This window comes from Dermacentor silvarum, chromosome 1 (assembly GCF_013339745.2).
Source record: "Dermacentor silvarum isolate Dsil-2018 chromosome 1, BIME_Dsil_1.4, whole genome shotgun sequence".
Taxonomy (NCBI): Eukaryota; Metazoa; Arthropoda; class Arachnida; order Ixodida; family Ixodidae; genus Dermacentor; species Dermacentor silvarum.
In genome coordinates, this window is record NC_051154.1 from 419,999,803 (window position 1) to 420,025,171 (window position 25,369).

Here is a 25,369-nt window from a genome sequence, read left to right on the forward strand (position 1 = left end):
GCCGTGACCTTCGGAACTATGTCAAAGAACTTGTTAACTATCAAAAGAACTTGTTTACAGACTTTGAAAAAAAAAAAAAAGAAAGTTCGGCGAAAACTGACGAGCTGTTTTAAAGTTGCTCAATATAAGTGTGTTGGCTGCGGTTCGTGTGGTGTCGTGATGCTGCTCCACATAACATGCCTGTTATGCGGAGCAGTATCCCTTGACACCACAGGAAGTTTTGCTAGTGAGTTTGTCACCAAGTAAGCCTGTTTTCTTACGTTTTGGGGCTTGCTTTGGATGATAAGTTTTATTTTCTGGTTCCCGCGAAGATCGTATCAACGAGGTTCCACTGTATACATATGCCTTGACAAGTTGACAAGAGCAGCACATAAGCAGGCAATAAGTGTTGAGGCCTTTATCAAATAGTACCTGGTTTGCAAGAGCCTCTGACAGCATCTTCTGTACCTCCTGCAAGAGAGCTTGACCCCATCAGGAAAGCACTCTACTGCTATTATTTACTTTGCCAGGGGCATTACTCAGTATCACCTTGGCCGAGTCCTTTTGCAGTATTTCTTCTTCTGCTTGAGTGCCTAATTCACAGGAAACACCTTGCGCTGCTTTCCTTGCACCAAAGCCTCTCCTTTCAGTTGCTGAGGATTTGCGCAAACCCTTCATTGCTTAGATTCGCTTCTGGGTCGAGGAATCTTTCTTGAATCCTGCCCCAACCTTTCTGAATACAACATTTTAGAGCCAAGTCCACTGATGAAAGGCTGGCTCGCTCCCGCATCGAGTGTCAATTTTCACTAAAGCCCCTCTCTACATCTGCATTTCTGTGTGACAGGCTGGGAAAAGCTTTCGTGCCCAGCAAGGGGTACTTTCCATCAGCCCACCTTAGCTGGAGCAGGAGTCCTCCAGACTTTCTGCAGGTTCAGTCATCAGGAGGCTGACCATCAGGGAAGGACAACTTAGGAGCTGGAGTCACTACAGGCATTTGTTTGGCCAAGTTTCTCAGAGACGCTACCGAACTGTCATCTTGCAAAAAAACTTAGGCGGAGACACCCAAGGTCCTTAGTACAGTGTTATCTAATGGAAGTCCAGAAAGCAGCTACCAAGCAGCAGATACACAAAAGGTTGTTGCACCAAGCCGGAATTTATTTTTCTCAAACAGGCGGTAAAAGCAACAGCTTTCTTTGTTCGTTTGTTGTTTTTCCAGCCAAGGCCCAGCAACTATAATAAATGCAGATTCATAACCACCTTGATATACTAGCATGCCACTATACACACATGAATGTGAAGCACAAGTTCCAGTTTTGTTTTCACAATGACCAGACCTATAAAACCCTCCACAACCCCTTCTGGCACAGACATGGCGCAAGTTTTTTTTGCCAAAATTAAGCTTTTGTGGCAGCATGTAGCGGATTTTGACTTTGCAGCAGTTTTCGCGCAATGTGGCAGCAGTTACACCACTCAGCTTTCCTCAGTCTTTGCATGGCTCTCTCAATGTGCACAACAGCCATCTTAACCGCAGAAAATTGTGCTTGCTACTTTGTAGGTATCAAAAGGACACACCACACTTCTTCACGAAAGAGGAACCAGCGCTGCCTAGGGCGGGGGCTCATGAAAAACGGCCTTCAGTGCCGTGAGTGAGAAAGCACCGTAACAATTAGTTTTCCAAACATTCGCGGCGCCACAGGTTGTTTTTACGTTTTACAAAACTGTAACCTTAGCAAGGTTTGTCCGTTTCTTTTTTTGTTTGTTTTTTTTCTCTTAGTAGGAATACTGAAAACAGTGAAGAGGCTACGATCATTGAGGACGAATTTACTTATGAAAAACGCCCTAGAAGTGTCTTGTGCAGAAAACTGCACGAGAGCCATGCACCATCACCTGCAAGCGTTTACCACCGATTGCGTTGCAGTACGGTTTCAAAAGGACCAACTCACTGCAAGAGCTCCTTGATGCAAAGTAACTCGAGAAGGCCGAGGACTGCATACAGTATAAATTGTTTTTTACATTGAGAAAACGCTACCTGACAATGGTGGTTCAGGGTTTCAGCATAATACAATTCACGAATGAAGAAGCTATAAATGTTGTTGGAATTCAAGCAAGTGATCACTCGTTTCATTTCTGCATATTTCAGACACTAATAGAGACAGTTCCTTTGTAAGCAGAGTGACGCTCATCTCTTTGGAGCCACTTACAATGTCGGGAATTTCAGCGTTCCAAAAATAGAGACGCGATGCAAAGACATTAAAAAACACTCATCTCAAGAAACAATTTTAACTAAGAAAAACGAACGGCAAAGTATTCTGACACAACACAAACCCTATACACACACGAGGAACTACCAAAACTAGCTATATACATAAAAACCAAACTAAATCTTAGCTATATACTGTTCCTCAGTTCGACTAGCCAAGTAACAAGTAGTCACTAGGAATCGAACATTTTTGACTGTCACCAGGAGTTCCGGATGTCGGCCCAGCGTGGCATATGTTGTCGTCGACCTCCATTGCGAGCGACGTGGTCTTGGCCAGTCGGGCGTTGTGCCGCTGACATGCGTTGGCGTTGGCCAGGCCTCCGTGGCATTGGACAGTGGCCGGTAACAGCACCTAGACCGAGGCCCCAGCTGGGGCTCAGGAGCTGTCACTGGCCAACTCTCAGACGTCCCCTCTCCTGACCGGGTCCCCGAAGCTGCTGCTTCTCGTCTCCCGAGCACAGCTGGAGATGTGTCAGCAATGCCAGCTCATCTGCTTCTCCTCCTTTTGCTTCATCTTCTCTCGCACTTCACGCGTCCAAAAGATGCTCCCACTTTGTTTCGCCGACCAGCATCGTCGTCTTCGCATATTCACCCCTCTTTCGCACGTGTCTTGCTGGTCAGTCCGACAATGGCACCGGAATTAAAGGCGCGTCCATATTAGTGGCATGGCAACTTGCCGCATGTCTTTCATGGACCACTGGCCGACAGCGGTCTTGCTGGCAAACAGTGAGAACTCTCCGTCGCACAGAGGACCTCCCTGCGGCACAGCGACGTGGCCACTCAATGACAGAGCAGTGATCGTGGCTAAACTCGTCGCCACCACTGATTGCTCGCTGCCCATATCATCGCTATAGCCTTTTTCGGTTCCCTTCAAATCTGTAGCTGACAGTGTTTCAGAACGAACCGCCAACGCTCCAAAGCCACAATGCTTTGTTATCATTGTTGCTGCTTGACCCTCTCTTTGCGATAATTTCACACAAAGAAGAAAACATGCTGATATTTACAGTGCCGCCAGCTGCGATGCGAGCACAGCTGAGCCAGTTTGCCGTCGGTAGCTGTGCACTGAAGCCGAACTAATATCGGAACACTAGTTGGTGCTACACCATGGACACCTTTAACAAAATGAACATTACGCGTCACACTACTCTAGCAAACATCATTTTGCCTGGAATAGAAGCTGCATAGCCAAACATGGTGATTGTGAAGGAGAACAGAGACGCCTACTTTTGCAGCCCTTAAGCGAGCACGGCGCAGAACGCGCGTTTGTTCTCCGCCGTGCGTTCACTCCCCGTGAAAGACGCGCCCCTCGCGCCCTTTCACTCGCACATACAGCGTTCGGCGCGCGGCGACGATTTCTTCTCCAAATGACGTCATACGGAACCTCACGGCGACGGCGACGGCTACGGCGACGGCGACGCCGACGGCAGAATTCTGCTTTTGAGTGTCCATATAATTGCTATCGCAATAAAAAGACAATGTTTGTGTCGCCGGTCGTAGCGACAAGTACGCTCGCTGGTGCAACGTCGATGCGCTGTTTCTGCAGTAAACACAAAGTGTTCACCGTTTACGTTCACAATGACATTGTATGATTAACAATCTCATTTGCTGCCTTTTTGTTTTGTCACCAGGCACTGTCAAAGGCACGCACTGCTAGAAATCCAATGGCATTTACACCGGCTGGCACTAATATTACTCTTAGCAGTGCCAAAAAAAAAATGCCGGCTGTTTATATTCTTGTACTAGAAACACATTCTCGGTCATTTCTATTTTCGCTTTCAATAAAATCAAATGCACGTGGATATTTTGTCCGAGAAGCTGTAGCAGTTGAAAAAGCGTGTGATTGCACCTGCCTGTAGCCACCATCACTCAAGTTCGTAGGTTTCACAAAAAATAACAGATGATAGGGCCATACTGCCCCCCCCCCCCCCCCGAACCCATTTCTAACGAACTCGATAGTTCAGCGAAAAGTGGTCGTTATATCAATAGTTCGTTAAATATTGACTCTCCCTTAAAAACACTAAAAAATTAACTGCACTGAAGCTGGCATCAGCAGTTACAATTCGGCAGCACGTTGGTCCGAAAAGCAGATTTTCAGTGTCATTTTTGTTGCCGGAGCGTTCCCGCACCTAGCTGCAAACTTTCGTTAGAAACGTCCATTGAAAGAACAAAATGCGGGGTCGTACAGCTTGTTCAAAATGGCGCCTGGCATTTTGAAACTGCAAGCGCCGCCTCCATTTTTTTGCTCGAGAGCATGTGATATACTTTACTACCACATAACTGTATTCTACAAACGAGAGCGTTCCAATTGGCTGGAAGTGTGAACTTGGGGAAACTACAGCGGCATGCCATCATTCCGCGCATAAAAGAAGTGCCGCCGAACCGTGATCTCCAGGCGTAGTAACCCTTTGCAACATTGGGTGGCAGGTGGTGCAGCGTCCTTGCTGACTCGGGCCACATTGACAGGAACGCTTGAGTGGCCGTTTTTCCCATGATGAATTAAGACATAGATGGTCGTTCAAAATCGGGCATAATGTACATGGTGCCACATGGACAAATGTGCAGAAAAGAGAGTGACGCCATCGTGGCATCCAATGTTTAGCCTCTGCTCTGGAGGTGTGCTTTGAAAACGCTGGAGCACGCGTGGGCTTCTTCGTGCCTCCAAAGTCACTCGCTCATCTCATAGGCCGTATAGTTGGCGAATTTGGACTCCAGTGGGGGGTGCGCTGCCGTGCTTTGGTACTTCGCATGTGCCCTCGTTTTACTGTGACAGGGTTTGAAACGTTCGTTGTAGCAGTACAGCGATCTAAAAAAAATTATTCGTTATATCTGGAAGCAGTTTCCATAGGGAGGGTCAGAAAATCGTAAACGCACTGAAATGTGGTCGTTATAACCGATAGACTGTTACATCTGGGATCGTTATAAGTGGGTTCGACTGCATTACTGCTTTTCTAGTTTTGGCAATTAACCACGCAGGAATAACGACAACCTTCAAGCTTTTTTTTTACTTTTCTTGGCTTTTGCATGTCCCCCACCGTACAGCTGCTGGCAATTTTCTGCCATTCACATGACTAAACAATGCACGAGATGTCTGCAAGGGGGTGCTATGTATCAATTTGAAACTCCAGCACTGGTTCCCCATAGGCGAGCCAGAAACCACTAGCAGTCAGTAGCAATAAAGTTTCTAATCTCGAGTATGGGCCGCAACCCCAACTTGACAGCCCAAAATCGTGTTCAGTGAGCTGATACCGCGTGCGCACATCAGCGAATTTTCACGCACAGTATACTTTCGCGAGCCGCCATTGGATGGCAAGACCTTTGCTTTGACGTCAGGAGCACGGCCATTACTGGCCCCTCCATGGCAGCGCACAAGTGGCCAGCACCATCTTTTCTTTGTGCTTCTCACTGGCAGCTCCTTCGGCTCATCTGTCAGCTGCAGGGAGTCCACAATGGAGAGGAATCGTCTGGTGGTGTACGACACTGCATTTAAGCTTATCGTCGTCGCATATGCCGAGGAGCCCGACAAGATAGCAACGACAAGTGCGTACATCATTGATTGAAGCACAAAGAGGAGCTCGCCTCAACTAACAAAACAAGGAAGGCGTTCCGTGGGAAAGCAGCAGTCTGAAACCACATGTGTAAGGGCTGGACTTCATCAAAAAAAGTGTGGCCCTTACAAAAATCTATACAGTATCACTACACTATTGTGAACAAAAGCCTAGCATTCACTGCAGAAGATAATGCATGTGTTGCCGTGCAATGGAAGTATAGGCCCGGTCACTTTGTGAAGATGCATGTTACATTCAAACATAAAGTTATGACCACCGTGCTTCACTGTGAAATATATCGGTTTCCTGCAGGATTTCGTTTCATAATCCTTACTAATACATTTTTTGCCACTAAAACTGTTCTAAGACGTTCAACTGGACTGCTGGAATATAAAAACCCCGACTTGAAAAATTCTCAATATAATGAAGTCTTCAGCAAAGGTACATCATTTATAAAGACTAGACTATATTTGGTGCTTTGAAACACAGTGAATAGCCGATGGTACATACAATGAAGTTTGAACTAGTCATCTAAAGAATGAATTGGAACAACCATTTGAAAAGATTATGCACAGTTTGGAACATTTTACCCCTGTTGAATTCCAAAGAATGTTGCATTAACTCTGTACAATGCCAACTGCTTGATGGTGGTCAAATAACTGGCTACAGCCATTATTACGAGCAGCAGCTAATTAGGTCTACTGCAAAACAAAGGTTGTCCTGCATCAGTAGACTCCATCCAATGCATGCAAGCATCGCTTGAGCGATCGCTTGTTATCCCACTCACACAGTGAGCTGGGGCAGAAGACGACAGGATAACATTGTGTGCTAGGAAAGCTCTTTTGCTATCGCCTTTATTGCTGCACACTCAATGGCTTGTGGACCTTCATGCATAAATAATCAGGTTTGAACTTGCATATGACAGCAAAGAAGCGCACGCTAATGGGCATGAATTCAGTCACTGCATTCCAGTGCAGACAAGCACCTAAGGGGTGAAGAAAAGCATGCTGCATTATGATAAATGAGAGGCACACTCTTATGGTTTGCTAGGGATGGCTCATGGACCTAAAGGATAGAGGGCTCTCCGCTTGGCCAGAACGTAGTCAAGCACAATGCTAGCTTTTATCATGGGGCCCAATTTAGCTTGAGAACAGCATAAGCAAGCAAGTGGCAAAGAAAGCTGGGCTGGCTTGACACATCTGTCTTAGCGGAGCGAGTGTTGAAAGCGGAGGGGACATCAAAACATATCAGGAGTGCTGTGTCACAATGCTACAGAAATCTAACCAATGGTTAGCATGCCTATACAGTCAAGGTGCTCTACCCTACAAGAGGAAAGGGTGCCAAGAGGAGAAGAGTATGTCAGAGCTGTGGAAGTGACAAGTAGGGCAGACACAAACTAACTGTTCAGCATCACCTAAAATATTTCTGGTTAAAACTTCAAAATATGTTGTCTATCAACAGAAGAAGGCTAACTGTGACCTCTTCGATCAGAATTATTGCAGCTCCAGCTTAACAAAGAATGGCCGTTAATCATGCCAAAGGCATCAGGATATCCAATGCCACAGACATTAGGTCTTCACAAAACATGACCTAAACAGACTGCCTGCATCTGGGTCATGCTGCTGCATGTAATGCCACTGGAGTGGTCAAAAATAATGCATCTAACTAGAGCCAGAAGCATGTGCCACAATAAATAATATGCAATTTATCACCACACGAAGATTTCGTCTTTCTCTTTTCCAAAATATATAACACTGTCTCTCCTTGCGTAGTAAACCTTACCATCCAGCCTACTTATTGCTCCAACCATGCAATGATCTGCATAAAGTTAGCTGTATTTCTCATTGTACAGGCATCTAACAGAATACTACATGCTGTTCAACCAGTCACTGTGGTCATTTCTTAGTGCAGTAACTAACATGTTATACAATTTACTTTTTTTTGTTTCACACTTGTGACCCCTGCAGTTAATGATGCGTCTGTGAAAACGTTTTTAGAAGACGTTTTTACATGAAGACAAACACCTGTTTGGTTAAAATGTTGCCAGTCAGTGCTTTGATCTTACCTCAAAGTGTTTTTTCTTCATGCTATGCAGTAACGGGTTCTCTTTCTTGTTTTCCTTTCAATGTGCAGCACATAACATGCTGTTCAGAATACTCTGCATTGCAATCCCCTATGCACTATAACGCCTCATTGGCACAGGGCAGTGACAATGCTTTGGATAAATGAGCTGTTTTGCACCAAAACGACTTTGAAATGGGATGGAGCACACACCACACAAAGCACAAGTTGTCCAAAACAGCGCACTTATCTAATACAATGTATAACCAACTGGCCCGAATTGCAGCCCTACTTGCAATAAAGTGAGTGTAGTAAGGACCTGTTTATGTTCACTCGTTACAGGAGGAGTTTTACTCAAGAGCTAAGCAAAACATTCAATTCTTCATTTAAAACTGCAATGGTTGTGGTCAGCATGGTGAGCTGCCCAGTTCACCTTCTCAAAGCTCATGCATGGTCCCAACTAGCCCAACATATACACTAAGCTGCCCTAAGCCACTAGAAGCAGTGCTAGTTATAATGGTCACTCCACAGCTCTGAGTTGACGCTCAACTAGTGCTAGTGATGGAGGGGGGCACACCTGCCACCAGGGAAAGCCTGACACTTACTCACAAGTCGTTTGGAAAGAAGATGACGAAGACAGGCCTGTCGTTCTCCCACAGAACAGAAAAGCGAGAAGGCAAAAAAAAAGAAAGGGAGCACACAGTGAGCAGAAGAAAGGGACAAGAAAAGCGTTGGGACACACTGACCAGAAACATAGCTCTGGCTTCCTTGGCATTATTTGTCAACTCCCACATACTGTTTGACCTTGCAAGCAACAGAGCAGTCACTTGAGGCAAGGAAGCTAAATTAGTACTGCACACGAACTGACTTAAGGCTACTCCACATACAAACAGAGAGGCTTGAAAGGATTGGCTCATTGACTGGAGGGGTTTGACTTCCCAAAGCAATGCAGCTGCTAGCAAAGACCACGTGAACACATTGACTCATCCGTGAGCTCAAGGTTAACTTTGAGCACCTTGGATTCGAAATTTAATGTGCACCGTCCAAAGCACTGCACTCAACGAGTGCTCAGCCCACTATCAATGATCACTGCGCACAGTGATCACTGTGTAGCAACTAGCAGGTGTTCCGACAAGTTTCACTGTAATATTTAACTAACTTGCCCTATCATAAGGCAGCAGCAGGTGTATAATGCCAGTTCACCTGACATGAACTAAAAATTGAGTGTCTGTGTAAAGTTGGCACTCAGGATGCTTGATGCAAATGAGTTTAGCAAGTACATCTTTTTCTTAAGTTTCTTATACAAACTCATGCCTTGTATAATTACTTTAGCATGTGCTATTCCTGAAAATGCTGTTCTGTTCATGCTCCTATATGTACTACATAGTGACCTGTCCCCAAGGCTTTACAGCTGTTGGCAGGCACTGAAATAAACAACAAACAGTAGTGCCCAAGTTAACGCCACTTTTTTTTTTTTTCACTATTCTTGAGGAATACACCAAAAAGCAATCAACAAAGCCTTACCCTTCACTGTGCAAAACTGCCCTGGTATTAGGGGAGGCCTTGGACACGGTCGTAAAGTTAATGTGTTAGTTTGCCGCAACAAACTACACAGTCACATTGAAAAATCTATGACAACATACATCAGTTGCATCACATTTACATAGGCAGACAATTAGCAATGCTATTTTGTTGTTAATAAATTGTTGTTGTTCATGTTTATAGTGATACTGCCGGTAAATAATGGTACAATGGTAAAGAAGTGAAATTTACTTTGCAGCGAATTACTTGGAGTAGCATAGAGCCCTACAGTCGAATCCCATTAAATCGAACACGCTTAATTCGAACTTCCGGTTTATTCGAACTGACGCTGTGGTGCCATCAAAGTTATGTGTTCTTCAATGGGCGAAAACGCCCAGTAATTCGAAAGCGCAAGCATTTGCGACGGTTAATTCAAACATGCCGCGCTCCAATAATGCTCTCAACAGCGTACCAAATCACGCGGTGGCACATCCGACCAGCATTGCTCCGACTCCGCCATAGAGCAAAAGTTTAGGAGAGACCCTTCAACGCCGCGAGCGATGAAAAAAAAAGAAAGAAGAAGAAAAAACGCAGTGGAAATTTCACCCTCTCTCAAACGGCAAAGTCGCCGTTTCTGCGTTGTGCTGGAATCTAGGTGGTGTTAGTGCGTACCTACGTCTCAGACACGCGAAGAAAATTGCCAGTAAACCCTTCTCCTTTCTGCTTCCTCTATTTTCTGGTCACGTGTTAACCTTGAACGTCCAGAGGAAGGCAGCGGCGGAGGCCCAATCCTGCCAACGAAACTGCCCACGCCGACGAACGCTCGGCAGAAAACGAAACTTCAGGGAGCGGGCTAGGCTGGCGCCGGCACGGCGGCAGAGGCACACGGAGACAATCGAAGGTGGGGAAGTTGAAAGGGAAGGCGAGGGGAGCCACCGAGGCAACGCAGTTGCCGAGGAAGAAAAAGTAGTTTGGCATGAGAAAAGCAAAGGTTGGCGCCATCTTCTGCAGCCCTTGAGGGAGCACGCGCCAAGTTGCCGAGGTCGTATCCGCTTCCATCCTCCCCCACCTTCGACGGTCTCTGCGCACGCACGCCCCTCCCTGATGTTTCGTTTTCTGCCATTATCGGGAAGCGCGGCGTGGCCAGTTTCGTGGTCATCGCTCGCTGTCTGCTTGCGCGCCGCGATATTTCACAACTCGCAGTTCGTGCATCGTGCCATGGTGCACGAATACTTCTAGAATAAATCCTTCTTTTAATTCGAACTTATTATATCAAACAAATTTTCAGGCCCCTTCGAGTTATCGAGATTCGACTGTATATTGAAGTTGTGAACTTACCAAGCAGCTTATCCCAATTGGACTGACCAGTAAGGAAGCCAGAACAGGTCTCAACCAGTTTCAGAGAAAACGGCCACATGCAGGCAAACAATGCTTACCGCTGCTGCTCTTGAGATAATAAGCGGCACACTTCTGGTCCTTTCCAGTCAGGTCCTGGAGAGTCCGGTACGTCTGTGAAGATGCAGAGGTCAGCCATCAACAGTTGTGCCCTATGGCATTGCGACTTCCTTCTGTATTTATTATAACAAGAGTCATTTCACAGCAGCAAGAACACAGTCACGTCAGAACTGAACAGCCTGACTGCAGAAAAAAACCATGGGTGCACCTTGGGTGGCCCGCCAGCTGCTGTGCCATCAAGGATATGAAGATGACAATGATGAAAGGATTGCAAAAATATGCATGCGCGAAAGGCAGCATAAATGAATTTATGCATCATTCAACAGCTGACTATTACTGCCTACTAGAACTGTCGAACTCAATTTCTTCAGATTGCCAGCCAAGACTCTCGTGTAGTTAAAGTGGCGGTCCCACTCCGGCGGCACGAGCCCCCCATTTTCAGTACTTTTGGAGCAACCGTGGCGGCTCTTCTACTTAGGATATAAAGTTGTGGTATATACCATAAAAAGCTTAATTCTTGTAGATTCCAACTATATATAATATAAGGAAATTTATTAATGTGATTTAGAAATAAATGTTCAAGAACAAGCATGAGATACATGGTTTTTGCGAACTGTGTCTCAGTTCTGACCATATTTAGAATAAACTACCGTACTTACTGCATTGTGGCATGCTCTGTAGCTTTACGACATATTTATTTAGTTCGTAGATGTAGCAAAATAATTTTGAATTTTTCCTTTTGGGGAATTTGCTTTTGAAAATTGCCAAATATTGCTATCTTCTGTTGTAAACAGCCTGACAACTACATGCTCAAGGAAGCTAAATTTTGGATAAAGTAGAGTTCAAGGAATTTACATTTAGGACGAAAAATTTCATTCATGTAACTTTATTAGTTTTCCTAATAATGCGGCCGAAATTAAGCAATATTTGGAACTCTGGTTTTATTTTTGCCCATTTTTGCAGGAACGTACTAAAGCTACGAAGCTGCGGTTTAAAACTAATAAAGGTACATGAATGAAATTTTGCGTCCTAAATGGAAATTCCTTGAACTCTACTTTATCCGAAATTTAGCTTCTTTGAGCTGTAGTTGCCAGGCTGTTTACAACAGAATATTGCGATATTTGGCAATTTTTAAAAGCAAATTAGCCAAAAATGAAAAATTCAAAATTATTTTGCTACGTCTAGGAACTAGATAAATATGTCGTAAAGCTACAGAGCAAGCTGCAATGCAGTAAGTGCGGTAGTTTATTCTAAATATGGTCACAACTGAGACACAGTTCTCAAAAACCATGTATCTCATGCTTGTTCTTGAACATTTATTTCTAAATCACATTAATAAATTTCCTTATATTATATATAGTTGGAATCTACAAGAATTAAGCTTTTTATGGTATATACCACAACTTTATATCCCAAATAGAAGAGCCGCCACGGTTAGTCCAAAAGTACTGAAAACGGGGGGCTCGTGCCGCCGGAGTGGGACCACCACCTTAAAGATGTTAATTTCGGATTACCTCAAGGTAGCTTACTGGCTCCTGTCCCATTATCTTCACCAATCATCTGCGTACTGGACTCAGTGTCAATATAATACTATATGAAGGTGACTGCATCATTTACGTACCATGCAATTAAGTTATGAGGACACTTTGCAGAATGTTTTAGAATTTTAGTAGATAAAATTATGGTACTGCTGTCCCTTGTTAGGAAGATCATTTTAATGCTAATTATGTGTTTAAAGCATTGAAAAGAAAATGTTTCAGTTTTTTAATTGAGTGTTTTTTCTAATATTTTTTTAAGTACGAAATTTGTCCCTCACGTGAGCATTCATACCTTTGAAACAAATTGCTCCATCTCATAATGTTTTGGATTTAATGTAGGTCTACCTATGAGCTGTGCAATGAACTGGAATAAAGACATGCAATGCATATTTGATGAATTATTCATCAAAAACTAAACAAACAGTAAAAAACCGCCTTTCGCAAGGCAATACTTAGAGAAAACTGGCAATAATATAAAATATTATGAGTGAACATCAATAATCCTAGTTCATTGCATGTCTTAATATATAATAAAACAACCTGCAATGTTTCAACAGAACTTCTTCATTAAATAAAAGTTCATAAAAGATGGCGTAGCAAAAAAATCTACAAATTTTCATTTTGAGAAAAATATGAATAAAGCTGCAATATACTCATGAAAGCAAAGTAACCAGACTTGTAACAAGGCTCTCCCGTTCCTGTTGCACATCCTCCTTGTTGTGTGTGTGGATGAGTACAGAGGGCGTCAGTGAGTGTACATGAGACAGTAAGACAATAGATGCAAGCATCATTCTGCTAATTTTGGCAAAGAGTGCTGATCTCGTATGTCTACCAGGCCATTACTTGCAGTACCAAAATACGCCCAAACTGTGTATAGGTTGCCGCAGCCCGCTTTCAATTTCAAACTGCGACTAGCTTGCGGTGCCCCCCCCCCCCCAATGTCACAGGACACAGTCCAGTGCTCACAAGGCTTGCTTGGTGCAGATGGCAGCTCTCGCCTACTTGCAAGAGCCCAAATTGTTTCAGACCTGATTGCAGCTTCCTGCTTGCAGCTTCCAAAATCATTTGAAAATGTTTGGAGCTGAATCATTTCGGGACTGGAGCAGGAGGACAGAGTATGGTCCATAGCATGGGCACACCGGCCTCTTGACAGCCCTTGCCTTGGAAGGCCCGCTTCATCAAACACTTGATGCATCCCACTGACGAGCTCCAAGTCACTGCACTTCCGCAGCAGCCCTAAGAAAGCACGCCTGCTGGACGTATGCCCCTCGGTCGAAGAAATGCCTTCTTCCGTTCAGCTCTAACCACTAGAAGTTGGCGAAACGTGCCACTGCACTTGACGCCATGAAGAATGCTCTCCTGAGCTCGATACCCTCATCGAGTTACACTGAGCGATTGGGAGTAGCTGGATTTCTCGATTTTCGTTTATGCAACCTGGTGGAGGCCCAGTTGCGTGAACTCCGAAAGACCAGTGCTGTGCCACCGAAGAAAACAAAAACCGCCGTAATCCCATACATGCACCAAGTGTCACACAGGATAAAGAAAGGCTGTGAGACGCGTCGGTGTTGAGGTTGTGTTTTCGGCCCCCAACAAGCTCAGTGATCTGTGCAAGCATGTGAACGCGAGTGGTGAACGGCCTGCAGCAAGAGACATGCCAAGCAGTTTGTGTCCTGCAAGTGCGGCATCGTCTACAAAGTGCCGCTTTCTTGTGTACGTGTTTATATTGGTCAAACAGGCCAATGTATCAATGACCGCCTGCGTGCAAACAACTTCAAGTTAAAGTCAGGCAGCACTGTGCCAGGTGTAGGTGTTCGCTTTTAACAGCGAAGCTGTTTAAGCCAGCCGTAAAATGTGCGCGTTTCACGAAAAGCCAGCCGCGCCGTAGCCCCGGCAACCAGCGACGCCACAGCTGCTTAACACCTGGCATAACCTCATGACGTCATGCCAAGCCGCGCATGCAGAGTAGCGACAACTACGCAGCTGCTACCGCTAAGCCACGCACAGCGACGAAGACACTTCGTGCAACCGAGTTCCGCCGCGCTACAGCAGCGCTGCAGCTTGTGTGACGTCGTGCTTTCCTCCTTGCAGTAGCCGAGTTCTGCCATGCTGCAGCTGGTGATAAGCCACGCCTACGGCCGGAGACACTGAGTACTGCACATGCGCCGACAACGAGCAACAGCTATCTAAGCCGTTGGGCAGCGATGCTCAATCAGATGCAGCCATGGGAAGCCGAAGGAAAGTACGTACTCCCAAAGAAGAATCAGCGCATCGTGAAGCAAGGCTTGCTGCTGTACGAGAACCGCCGGCACAGGTGCGCGCTCGCTTCGCCCAACACAGACACGGCTCCTGCCTGCGTTTGTAGCATGCCAGGAACGCTGTCGCTTGCAGGCGCCGACACGTCCAGCGCTAGTCACGCGAAATGTCGCGAAAGGGAAGGTACCTTTGAAAATGATCGCTTGAGAATACCGAAAACAGGAGACGAGGACACTTGTTAGGAAAGCAGCCCGTATAAGAGATCAAGCATAAATAGCCGTCTTCTTTGTCTTCGGATTTTCCAACCTATATACGAGACGGAGTCCGTGCTAGAGCTTCCGCATCTAGGTTGAACTTGGTAGCAGCTAGGTTCGGCTTTGGCTATGCCCGAGTTGATCTTGGTTATGCCAGGTATCTCTTGGGTTATGACGCAATCGATCGGCCAGCTTCGCTGTGTCTCTAGCTCTGCGTGGCCTAGTGCAAGCTTTGCCGTTTTTTTTTTCTAGACCAGAGTGTTATAATCAGGAGTTACAGCGATCGGAGCGACCGAGAAATTTGTGAAGCACCGTGTATTGAACGATTTGGCCCTAGTTGCGTCAGCGCCCCTTCTATGTCGCTCTTGAGGAAAGAGCTTGATTATCTGCAACACTAAGTTATGCAGTGCACCAGCTTCTCTTCTTTGTTTTCTCCCGTCTCTTTCTTTCCTCTTCGTAGAGTTCTTGCACATGCGCAGACTCTTTGGTGCCTCGATTCTTACCCCACTCTTACTACCTGTTTTAACTTTTTATTCTTCGGGGAAGCATTTTTAGTGTTTCACGGCACTAGTATTCTTTTATACAATATTTTGCATTGTTATTTTACCTTTTTGATGATCTCCATTTTTTTGAGCTACAATTTTTTTTGTTTCCTTTCTTAGTCTTTTTTGCTATATTGTTGTTTTCCATGTGGGCACAATGTTTATCTGTGAGTGTGCAGCTCAAGCTTCACCTCGATGCGCAATAATGTGGGTGAATAATCCAGATATTGAATGTTTTCCGATGCATGCGCTGTGGCTGTAGTACGAATGGTGAATGCATAGACAGTTAAACTCGATATGATGAACGTCAATATTATGAAAGTCTCAAAATAACGAACTTTTTATGACTTCTTATCCATAGAACACCATGTGTTGAGAACGTCAAATAACAAAGTGTGTTTATACACGATTTCAATATCAATAAATTTTACTGCCACCGCGAAGGAATACCAGACAATAAATGGTCAAATGGTTGAATTGCAAGCGGCTGCTTGTGAGCACACCTCTCAAATCCCACAACCAAGAGAGCTATCGCCAAGAAGCGTCGTCATGTTCCATATAAAGTGTGACAAGATCCTATTGCGCTCCACGTGCTTTGGGTGTGGGAGAAAACGTGCGAGAAGGATGCTCGAGGAAAGGGTGGCAGGTTGCGTCTCTTTTTCTAGCGCAGGCTTCGCATGGATGGCTGAATGCAGCTCCTGCTTTAGAGGTGCCACGTTTGCAAAGAATGGGCGATGGTGTGCCATCATGTGCACTGTTTTCCTGCGCGATTACTAATAGAGGTATTGTGTGCCGCAGCAGCAGGCGAAGCATTCACTCCCCACTACTTTTGACGATAGAAAAGCACCAGCAGATAAGAGACCCCCACAACGTGAAAGCAGGGCTGGCTTCGCTTCGTACCGCCCATTTGAAGATATCGTCGACATGGCATGAAATCATATCTTTCATCGCCTACTCTCAAATTCATCTTTTTTTTTTTTTCTCATTCAAGTGTTGCAGCCCCTTCCACATAAGAAAAATCCATCCGCGACTGCACTTATTTGCATAAAAGGTTCAATTTCAATATACAGTAAAACCTTGTTAATTCGACCCTCATTAATTCCGAAAATCAGATAATTTGAACTCGTCCTCTGATCCCGGACGGCATATGCATTACCGTATTTACTTGCATAACGATCGCACTCGCATAGTGATCACACCCTGGAATTTTCCTTCAAAATTCGATTTTCTTTTCTTTCCCGCATAATGATCGCACCCCGAACTTGCCGTAGCCAAGTCTAGCTGATGATAATTGTTCTTACCATCTCTCGAATGCTACGGAAACGACTCTTCCAAGACTTACCAAGCGGACTGCACACACCAAACAGAATCCTATGCAGATCCCCATTTCATTCCCTACATCACTTTCTGCACTTCCAAGAAAAAATAATCTACAACTAAACTTGCCTAGGCATTATCATTTTTTGGCTTTATAATGGTTGTGGTCCACAACAACAAAAAAAAGAGGCGCCTTTTGATTCCTCTTGTCTGCACTCGAGGGAATGCAACAAATCCAGTAGCCACGTTTACATTGATACGGTAGAAGAGCGCCCTATTCATACGCTGGCGCTTATAACACAGCTAAGATATTCGCCCACCCTTAGAGGAAACGTGCCGTATTAGGATTGCCACAGTTCTTGCAGCATGCCCGCCATGTGTTTCTATGTCAGTGGCAACTGAGCGCGCCCATCTGTTTCTGTTTGACATGTCTGTTTCTGGCATGGCTAAGTTATTGCCGCAGACTTGCCGATATTAACTATATTATTCATTATTTATACGGAAAAAAACTTGTGTACTCGCGAGAAAAAAAAATTTCGTTCGGCTTGCTCCGTCAGCAGCCATCTTTGTTTTGATATCATCATCATCATCATTTATTGTTCCCTTAAAGGCCCCTGCTTGGGGTATTACATAAGGGGGGGGAGTACACATACAAAATACACTAAAGTTGGTCAGTGATCAAAGTATAACAGCGGGGAAAACACATGAGAAGTCATTCAATTAATAAAAAGCAGTAGGTAGGTAGGTAGTAAACTTTATTGACGTCCTGAAGTAATCACCCCTCGTTTTCATGGAGGGAGGACCGCGGGCCGCTCCCACGTCGGGACGAGAAGGCCAAGCCTCACTGCCGCATCGTGGGCCCTTCTGGACTGCCTCGAGTTGGTTGAACCAGTCATGACTCTTGATCAGTAAATAAAATGTGTCTTGCGAGATCCCTTGACCCGTGTAGTGCTGTAAAGAGGGGCACTCCCAGAGCATATGGTTAAAATTGCTGTATCCGCCGCAGTCGGGACACGAAGGGGAGACCTCCGCGAAAAGATCGAGAGGCTGTGATACGAGTGCGTTTGTAATAACCTAAGCGCAACCGATTGAGGCCGTGATAGATTTTGGTGGGGTGACGAAAACGCCCTGCGAGCAAGTTGATAATGCTTTGTTACTTCGTTAAAGGTGGAGAATATGTCCCTAAAGCGGGGGGGGTTCAGTCTCCACCCCGATCGGACCAGACCTGTCGCGGGCCCCGCCCGGTGCACCGGCCCCAGATAGCCCGGCGTGGCAAGCGAGACCTCGCGCCTGAGCATGGGCCAATTCGTTGGCGTTGACAAGCCCCCCTACTTTCGACCCTACATGGGCCAGGAACCAGGTGATTGAAAAAAAAAAAGGGTAGACATGGTTTAACAAGGATCACTAAGGCTTACTAGAAAAAGCATATTATACACAGTATACACACGGCGGAGCGAAATACATTTTAAGAACAGTTGGTACAGAGGATCAAAATTTTAAAAAGCACGATTGAAACAAACAAAGAAAGAAAGGCGAACTGTAGTTAATACAAGGATTACATAGGTTGTGTGGATAATAAATCACGAAATTTTACGTGATCACGTTCAAGGGCGACCAATTCGGGTAGTTTATTCCATTCCGCTATCGCAACAGGAAAAAACAAGTTGTTAATAGAACCGCGAAGACACTGAATGCTCGTGAATTGAAAAGACATCGAGAAGTGCGGATCGGCGGGAGAAGGAGCGATCCATGTAAATGCGGAAATGCGTAGTATAAATTGTGAAGTAAACAGAGTAGGGCAATTCGACGTCGTTGTCATGAGTAAGACGCCGGAGGCGAAATAAAAGAAGACGAGGACGATGTGAGCGGAGCGTTCTGAACGGCGCGAGCGCGCGAGGCGCGTGACCCGAGGCGTGATCGAAGGAGAAACGGCGTTGTCTGAGCATTATCGACGTGGTTCCGGGCCAGGAAGGTCGCATCGCCAGCACCGCACTGGCGACGGGAGACTTGGGGGTCTGGCCGAGTCCGTGACGTTGGCCGTCCACGGTGTGGCCGTCGACCTCGGCAAGTTCGGGCGAGGCTCCTGGACGAGCTGCAGCTCCTCACGACAAGACCAGGCACCCCAGAGAGGCTCCCCCTTCTACGGCAGACCGGCACGCTCGATGATCCCCGGAACGCCACGTCGGCTCTCGGGAAAGGAGCGAGACGGAAGCAGCGGCCGAGGACGTCGCTAGGCCTAACCCGTCACCTCTCCCGGCCACGTCAGCAGCAGCGACCGGGTTATCCAGGCTCCCGAGAAGAGCGAGTTGAAGGACCGACCGAAAGGCAGCAATGAATATACGACGGTCGACGGAGGCACCGACATTAAGAAAGGCCCAACGAGATCCCCGCCGGGAGAAGACGAGCAACGAGGACGAACTCCGTAAGAACGACTTTCTTGCATCGCCACAACAGTAGGCCAGTGATGCCAGACTTTGGGGTAGGAAAGGCCTAGGACTAACGGAGGCGAAGTTAAGGATATTTAGTGATTCATTAGGTTGTTTTTGTTAACCTTTATTTATTCATTGTCTTTTAGTTCTGTGTGCACTTTAGTTTTAGTTTGAGGTTTTTTGGCTTTCGTGTGAGAATTAAAAAATCTGTTTGCTGTGTTGCCATGCCTCTTCCCTCTCCATCTCTCATAACACCCGCACGCCTCCGAGATCAGTGACAACGCAAAACACATCACAATTGGCGAGCTTGCCAGGATCCGTCCCGGATTCTATCCAGCCCAGTCACTGATACTCGGGAGTTGCAGAGATGGATTGGGAGGCGATATCGGCTGCTATTCGCAAGCAGAAGCTCAGCAAGGAGCAGGGCCTCAAACTAATTGAGGATGAAAGGAAACGCGTAGAGGCCGCTCGATTAGCAGAACTTGCTGCAGTTAAGAAAGCTTATGAGGAAAGAAAACAACGCCTAGAGAAAGAGATAAAGATGCTACAAGAGAAAGCTCAGGCATCGGAAAGGAGAGAGCGTGAGGCTGAGCTTAAGATTGAGAGTAGGACCGCTAGTGTAGCAGAGCTGGCGGACAGCAGAAATTTGTCAGAAGACGTTGGCAGAGTAGATAGCGCCCGTGACGACCCAGAGGAGAAGCCCTCGACTACAGAACCCTTGATTAAGAAAGACAGTGATATGAGGATGGGCGAGATTCCGATAGAGATTGGCGTAAGCGAGGAGCAGAGAGCGGTAACGAAAGAAGTAGCTTCACCTCGTAACGACATGGGGTTTGTAATGGAAAATGATTCCAAGAATCGCCAGGCACCAGAAATGACGAGCCAGTCAAACTCCGAGAGAAATGAGAAAGAGGATAGAGGCCCTAGTCACCTAAAAAGTGCAAAGCGTGAAGGTAGGAGGAAAACTCCCAGTAGATGGAAAAGAAAACGGCGTGTTAAAACGCAGATGCATGAGAAGAGGCGGACGTCAAGGAAAAGGATTAAGAGGCCAGAGTTAAGGCAGAGCCATTCCAAGCAGTACGAGCGATATGCAGGTGTAAGAAAGAAAAGGAAGCTAGAGCTAAAGCACAGGCATTCCAAGCTGCACGAGAAATGTGCCAGAGCAAGAAAGGGAAGGAGGCAGGCTGGGCGTAGAGAAGCGTGGGAGCTTAGGAAAAGGCGGAAAAAATAGAGCAGTATAACCGGTAGGATACGAAAGGAATACCGTTTAGGAATGGCATACGGAAGATTTCAGTGTTCAGAAATGCGGATTGAGAGAAAGCATTGAAACTGTACCTATGTATATTGTGTTTGGAGTACTGTAAAATATGTGTAGATAGCAAGTTTATTCATATAGAGTGCTTGGGACAATGAACATTACAAGCAATTGAGTGCAGTGTTGTGTGAACAGAAACAAATGGTGAAACGTGCGCGACAGTGCAGTGAAGTGTGATGATGAGTGGCAAGCGAAGACGACGCACAGAAGAGCACTCAAGCCACAACGAAAGTCAAGTTCGCCGCCAAAAAGAAGTTCAAGAGGAAGCAGTTTTTTGGAAAAAAACTCTTGAAGAGGGGAGCCATGTCATGAGTAAGACGCCGGAGGCGAAATAAAAGAAGACGAGGACGATGTGAGCGGAGCGTTCTGAACGGCGCGAGCGCGCGAGGCGCGTGACCCGAGGCGTGATCGAAGGAGAAACGGCGTTGTCTGAGCATTATCGACGTGGTTCCGGGCCAGGAAGGTCGCATCGCCAGCACCGCACTGGCGACGGGAGACTTGGGGGTCTGGCCGAAACCGTGACGTTGGCCGTCCACGGTGTGGCCGTCGACCTCGGCAAGTTCGGGCGAGGCTCCTGGACGAGCTGCAGCTCCTCACGACAAGACCAGGCACCCCAGAGAGGCTCCCCCTTCTACGGCAGACCGGCACGCTCGATGATCCCCGGAACGCCACGTCGGCTCTCGGGAAAGGAGCGAGACGGAAGCAGCGGCCGAGGACGTCGCTAGGCCTAACCCGTCACCTCTCCCGGCCACGTCAGCAGCAGCGACCGGGTTATCCAGGCTCCCGAGAAGAGCGAGTTGAAGGACCGACCGAAAGGCAGCAATGAATATACGACGGTCGACGGAGGCACCGACATTAAGAAAGGCCCAACGAGATCCCCGCCGGGAGAAGACGAGCAACGAGGACGAACTCCGTAAGAACGACTTTCTTGCATCGCCACAACAGTAGGCCAGTGATGCCAGACTTTGGGGTAGGAAAGGCCTAGGACTAACGGAGGCGAAGTTAAGGATATTTAGTGATTCATTAGGTTGTTTTTGTTAACCTTTATTTATTCATTGTCTTTTAGTTCTGTGTGCACTTTAGTTTTAGTTTGAGGTTTTTTGGCTTTCGTGTGAGAATTAAAAAATCTGTTTGCTGTGTTGCCATGCCTCTTCCCTCTCCATCTCTCATAACACCCGCACGCCTCCGAGATCAGTGACACAACAAAACACATCACAGTCGTTATGCTAGGGAAGAGAGACTGAGGGAGTTTTTTATTTTACTTACTGTTACAGCAGCAGCCGCCTGTTGGTTGATCTGTTGTCATCCCTCAGCGAACGCATTCCGACGCGTTCCCATGGACACCGCGTGACGGCGTTATCGCCATTTTGCAAGCTTGGCGGTTGTTTGTTTCGGTGCCATTTCACCATGGGGCAGTATGCGAGTTTTACGGCCGCCTTTAAGCTTAAGGCTGTTGTCTACGCGCTACACCATGGCAACCGTGCTGCCGACAGGCATTTCGGCGTCGATGAAATCCGAATACAGTAGTGCAAAAACCAACGTCAGAAGCTGATGACTACTCTCAGGATGCACCAGGCTTTCCGCGGACCCAAATGCGCAAAAATGCTTGTGCAGTATCATTAGAAATGATACAGACACAGGCATGCGCAATTGCCAGGAAGCTGGAAATCGTCGCAAAGGACTTCCGTGCTAGTTCCGGTTGGACGACTCCCTGCATGCGACGAAATGGACTGTTGCTGAGGCTACGGACGTCGTCGTGCCATCGGCTCCCATCGGCATATGACGACAAGGCGATAGACTTTCATCACTTCGTCACAAGGATCCGTGAAAAGAACAGCTTGCTCTTGTCGCAAATAGAGAACGCCGACCAAACTCCTTCAACATGCCCTGAAACACAACAGTGCTTGGAGTGTCCTTGTGAAGACATCTGGTGAAGAGAAGCAGCAATGCACTCTAATGCTTGCAGTGATGGCAAACGGGCAGAAGCTGCCACCATATATATGTCATACTGAAACGGAAGACTATTCTGAAGGGAAACTTTCCCCGTGGCATCCACATCTGTGCTCAAGTAAAAGGGTGGATCACGGCAGAAATCATGATCGATTGGATCAAGACTGTTTGGGGATGAACACCAGGAGCACTTCTGCTTCTCTCACTTCTTGTGTTGGACAGTTTCCGAGGCCATCTTGTCGACAGTGTCTGTGCTGAGCTTAAGGAGCTACGCATGGGCATTGCAGTGATCCCTGGTGGTCTGACGTCGCTGCTACAGCCTCTCGACGTGTCACTGAACAAACTGTTCAAGGAAAATGTCCGAAAACTGTACGCAGAGTAGATGGCGGCAGGCCAACACGATTTGACGCCAAGTGGCAAAATCAGAAGACCGTCTGTGGAGGTGCTTTGCTCCTGGATCGTCGAAGCTTGGAGCGGTATCTCCGAAGAGGTAGTGGCCAAGAATGCTAAGAAGACCAGCATATCCAACGCGCTGGACGGGACAGAAGATGACTTTCTGTGCGACTGCGAAGATGCCCCAGCGATGACACTGCCAGTTCCGACAATGAACCTTGCGGCGATGACAGTGAAGATTCAGACTCGGAATAAAGTGAGGGGTCCTTATTGAATGAGAAAAATAAAATAGAAGGGCAATGTGCAATTCATGTAGTGCCTACTGTGGTGACAGAAAGCGCCAAATGATAAGACAAGACTATACATTGACGGGGAACCACGTAACTGCCTTTTATTCTGATGGCAATCGCTTATGAGAACTACACAAGCTACCCAAGTATTTTTTGGACACCAGTGGCTCTGTATGCACACGCGTAGGTATGTGCATGTATATGCGCGTATGTGGGTACATGTAGGTGTATATATATATATAATGCACATGTGTATACATGTATGAATTGTTGTTGCCGAATACTCTGTAAGGGGGCTGCGGGCCTCGTCAAGCTGCCTCTACTGGAGCAGCTTTAACTTGCAGCCTCCTCCACCAAGTTGATGAAAAAATTATTGTGAGACGACGGCCGGGGCGAAGGCAGAGCTCTTCTATTGACACACGGCGCGAGACAGCCCACGAACACCAACCCGACAAAATGATGATGCTTATGAGGATGGGTATATACACATGAAGACGATGATGAACTGCACAGTTAGCGCTCACACTAACTTTCCCCCCTCACGAAAGTGGCCGGTAAGGCAGCGAGTCAGAAACGGTCGGAACGCCGAAGATACGGCTTCAGGCGAGAGACGTGAACAATTTCATTGCTGCGGCAACGGCGGTCAGTAACCGAGGTAACAGGAGCTACGCGATAGTTCACGGCAGATGTTCTTTCAAGCACGGTATATGGGCCGCGATACCTGTGAAGAAATTTTTCACAGAGCCCTGGCACTCGAACAGGTGTCCACAGGAGCACTTCGTCGCCTGGGCGGAACGAATTGACACAACAGGTCGCATCACAACGGACTGTCCTCTTGTCCTGAATGGTCGCGATATGGGTGCGCGCAATTTCGCGGCAGTGGGCGACGCGGGCGGCAAACTCCTCTGGTAGAGATGTGGATGGAACAGAAGGCGTAGAAAGAAAGGTGGTGTCCAAAACAAAAGACGGTGCACGGCCGTACACGAGGAAAAAGGAGCTGTAGTTTGTTGTGCGTTGAACGGCGGTATTATATGCAAACGTGACGAAAGGAAGTATAGTGTTTGTGTGGTCGGGTTTCACATACATGGAGATCATGTCGGACAGAGTTCGATGGAAACGCTCGGTAAGACCACTGGTCTGGGGATGGTATGCAGAGGTGGTCTTATGAATGGTGTTTGAGGCTTGCAGGACTTCAGCAAGAACATCGGAAAGAAATGTCTTGCCATGGTCACTTAGAAGAACACGAGGCGCACCGTGGCGCAAGATAATGGCTTGCAGGACAAACTCGGCGACCTCAGAGGCCGCACCAGAAGCAAGAGCTGCCGTCTCAGCGTAGCGAGTGAGCTGGTCCACGGCGGTGACAATCCAGCGGTGACCCACGGGTGTAAGTGGAAGGGGTCCGTATAAGTCGATGCCCACGAATTCAAAGGGAACAGACGGGCACGGCAATGGTTGTAAAGGGCCGGCGGGAAGAGAGGTTGAATGTTTTCGATGTTGGCATGACGCACACGAACTGACGTACTTGGCAACACTAGTAGACAGGCCAGGCCAGAAACAGCGAGTCTTAATGCGGTCGTAGGTTTTATGAAATCCTAAATGGCCAGCCGTTGCGTCGTCGTGAAAAGCTTGCAAAATTTGCAGTCGAAGTGAGCGAGGGACGACTGGGACCCATCGGTGACCGGTAGGGTGGTAAACTTGCCGCAATAATGAGCCATCATGAAGTTTAAACCGTGCCAGTTGTCGTCTTAAGCAGCTGTTGAGAGGACGGGATAAGCCAGTGAGCCGGTCGATAATTGTGCGGCAGTACGTATCTGCACGTTGGAGGGAGGCGAGGTCTTCTGAGGGCAGAATGTCGACCGAGGTCACGAACCGTACCGGGGCCATGGTTGTGGTCGGTTGGCTGGGCGGTGCCGAACGGAGGGAAGGTGAGACAGGGGCATTTAGCGACAGCGGGCAACGAGACAAAGCGTCAGCATCTTGATGTTGCCTGCCAGACCTATATGTGACAGTGTAGTCGTACTCCTGCAAACGCAGAACCCATTGGCCGAGGCGTCCGGACAAATTCTTCAGGGAGGACAACCAACACAGAGCATGGTGGTCAGTCACAATTGTGAATTGGCGGCCATATAAATAGGGGCGAAACTTTTGTATGGACCATACGATGGCGAGGCATTCTTGTTCGGTGATAGTATAGTTTCGCTCAGCAGGAGAAAGAGTACGACTAGCGTAGGCCACGACTTGCTCTTCAGACGAGTGGTTCCGCTGCA

At 47.0% G+C, this 25,369-nt stretch overlaps 1 protein-coding gene across 4 annotated transcripts in view; it reads right to left on the reverse strand.

The window, feature by feature from the left end:
- LOC119437613 (choline transporter-like protein 4) overlaps window positions 1-25,369 on the reverse strand; it is a 629,795-nt gene that overhangs the window by 321,481 nt on the left and 282,945 nt on the right. For all 4 annotated transcript variants that reach the window (XM_037704613.2, XM_037704614.2, XM_049660742.1 and 1 more), the window contains exon 7: window positions 10,803-10,875. In XM_037704613.2, the coding sequence (XP_037560541.1) occupies window positions 10,803-10,875 (73 nt within the window). The remainder of the gene's footprint in view (window positions 1-10,802; window positions 10,876-25,369) is intronic.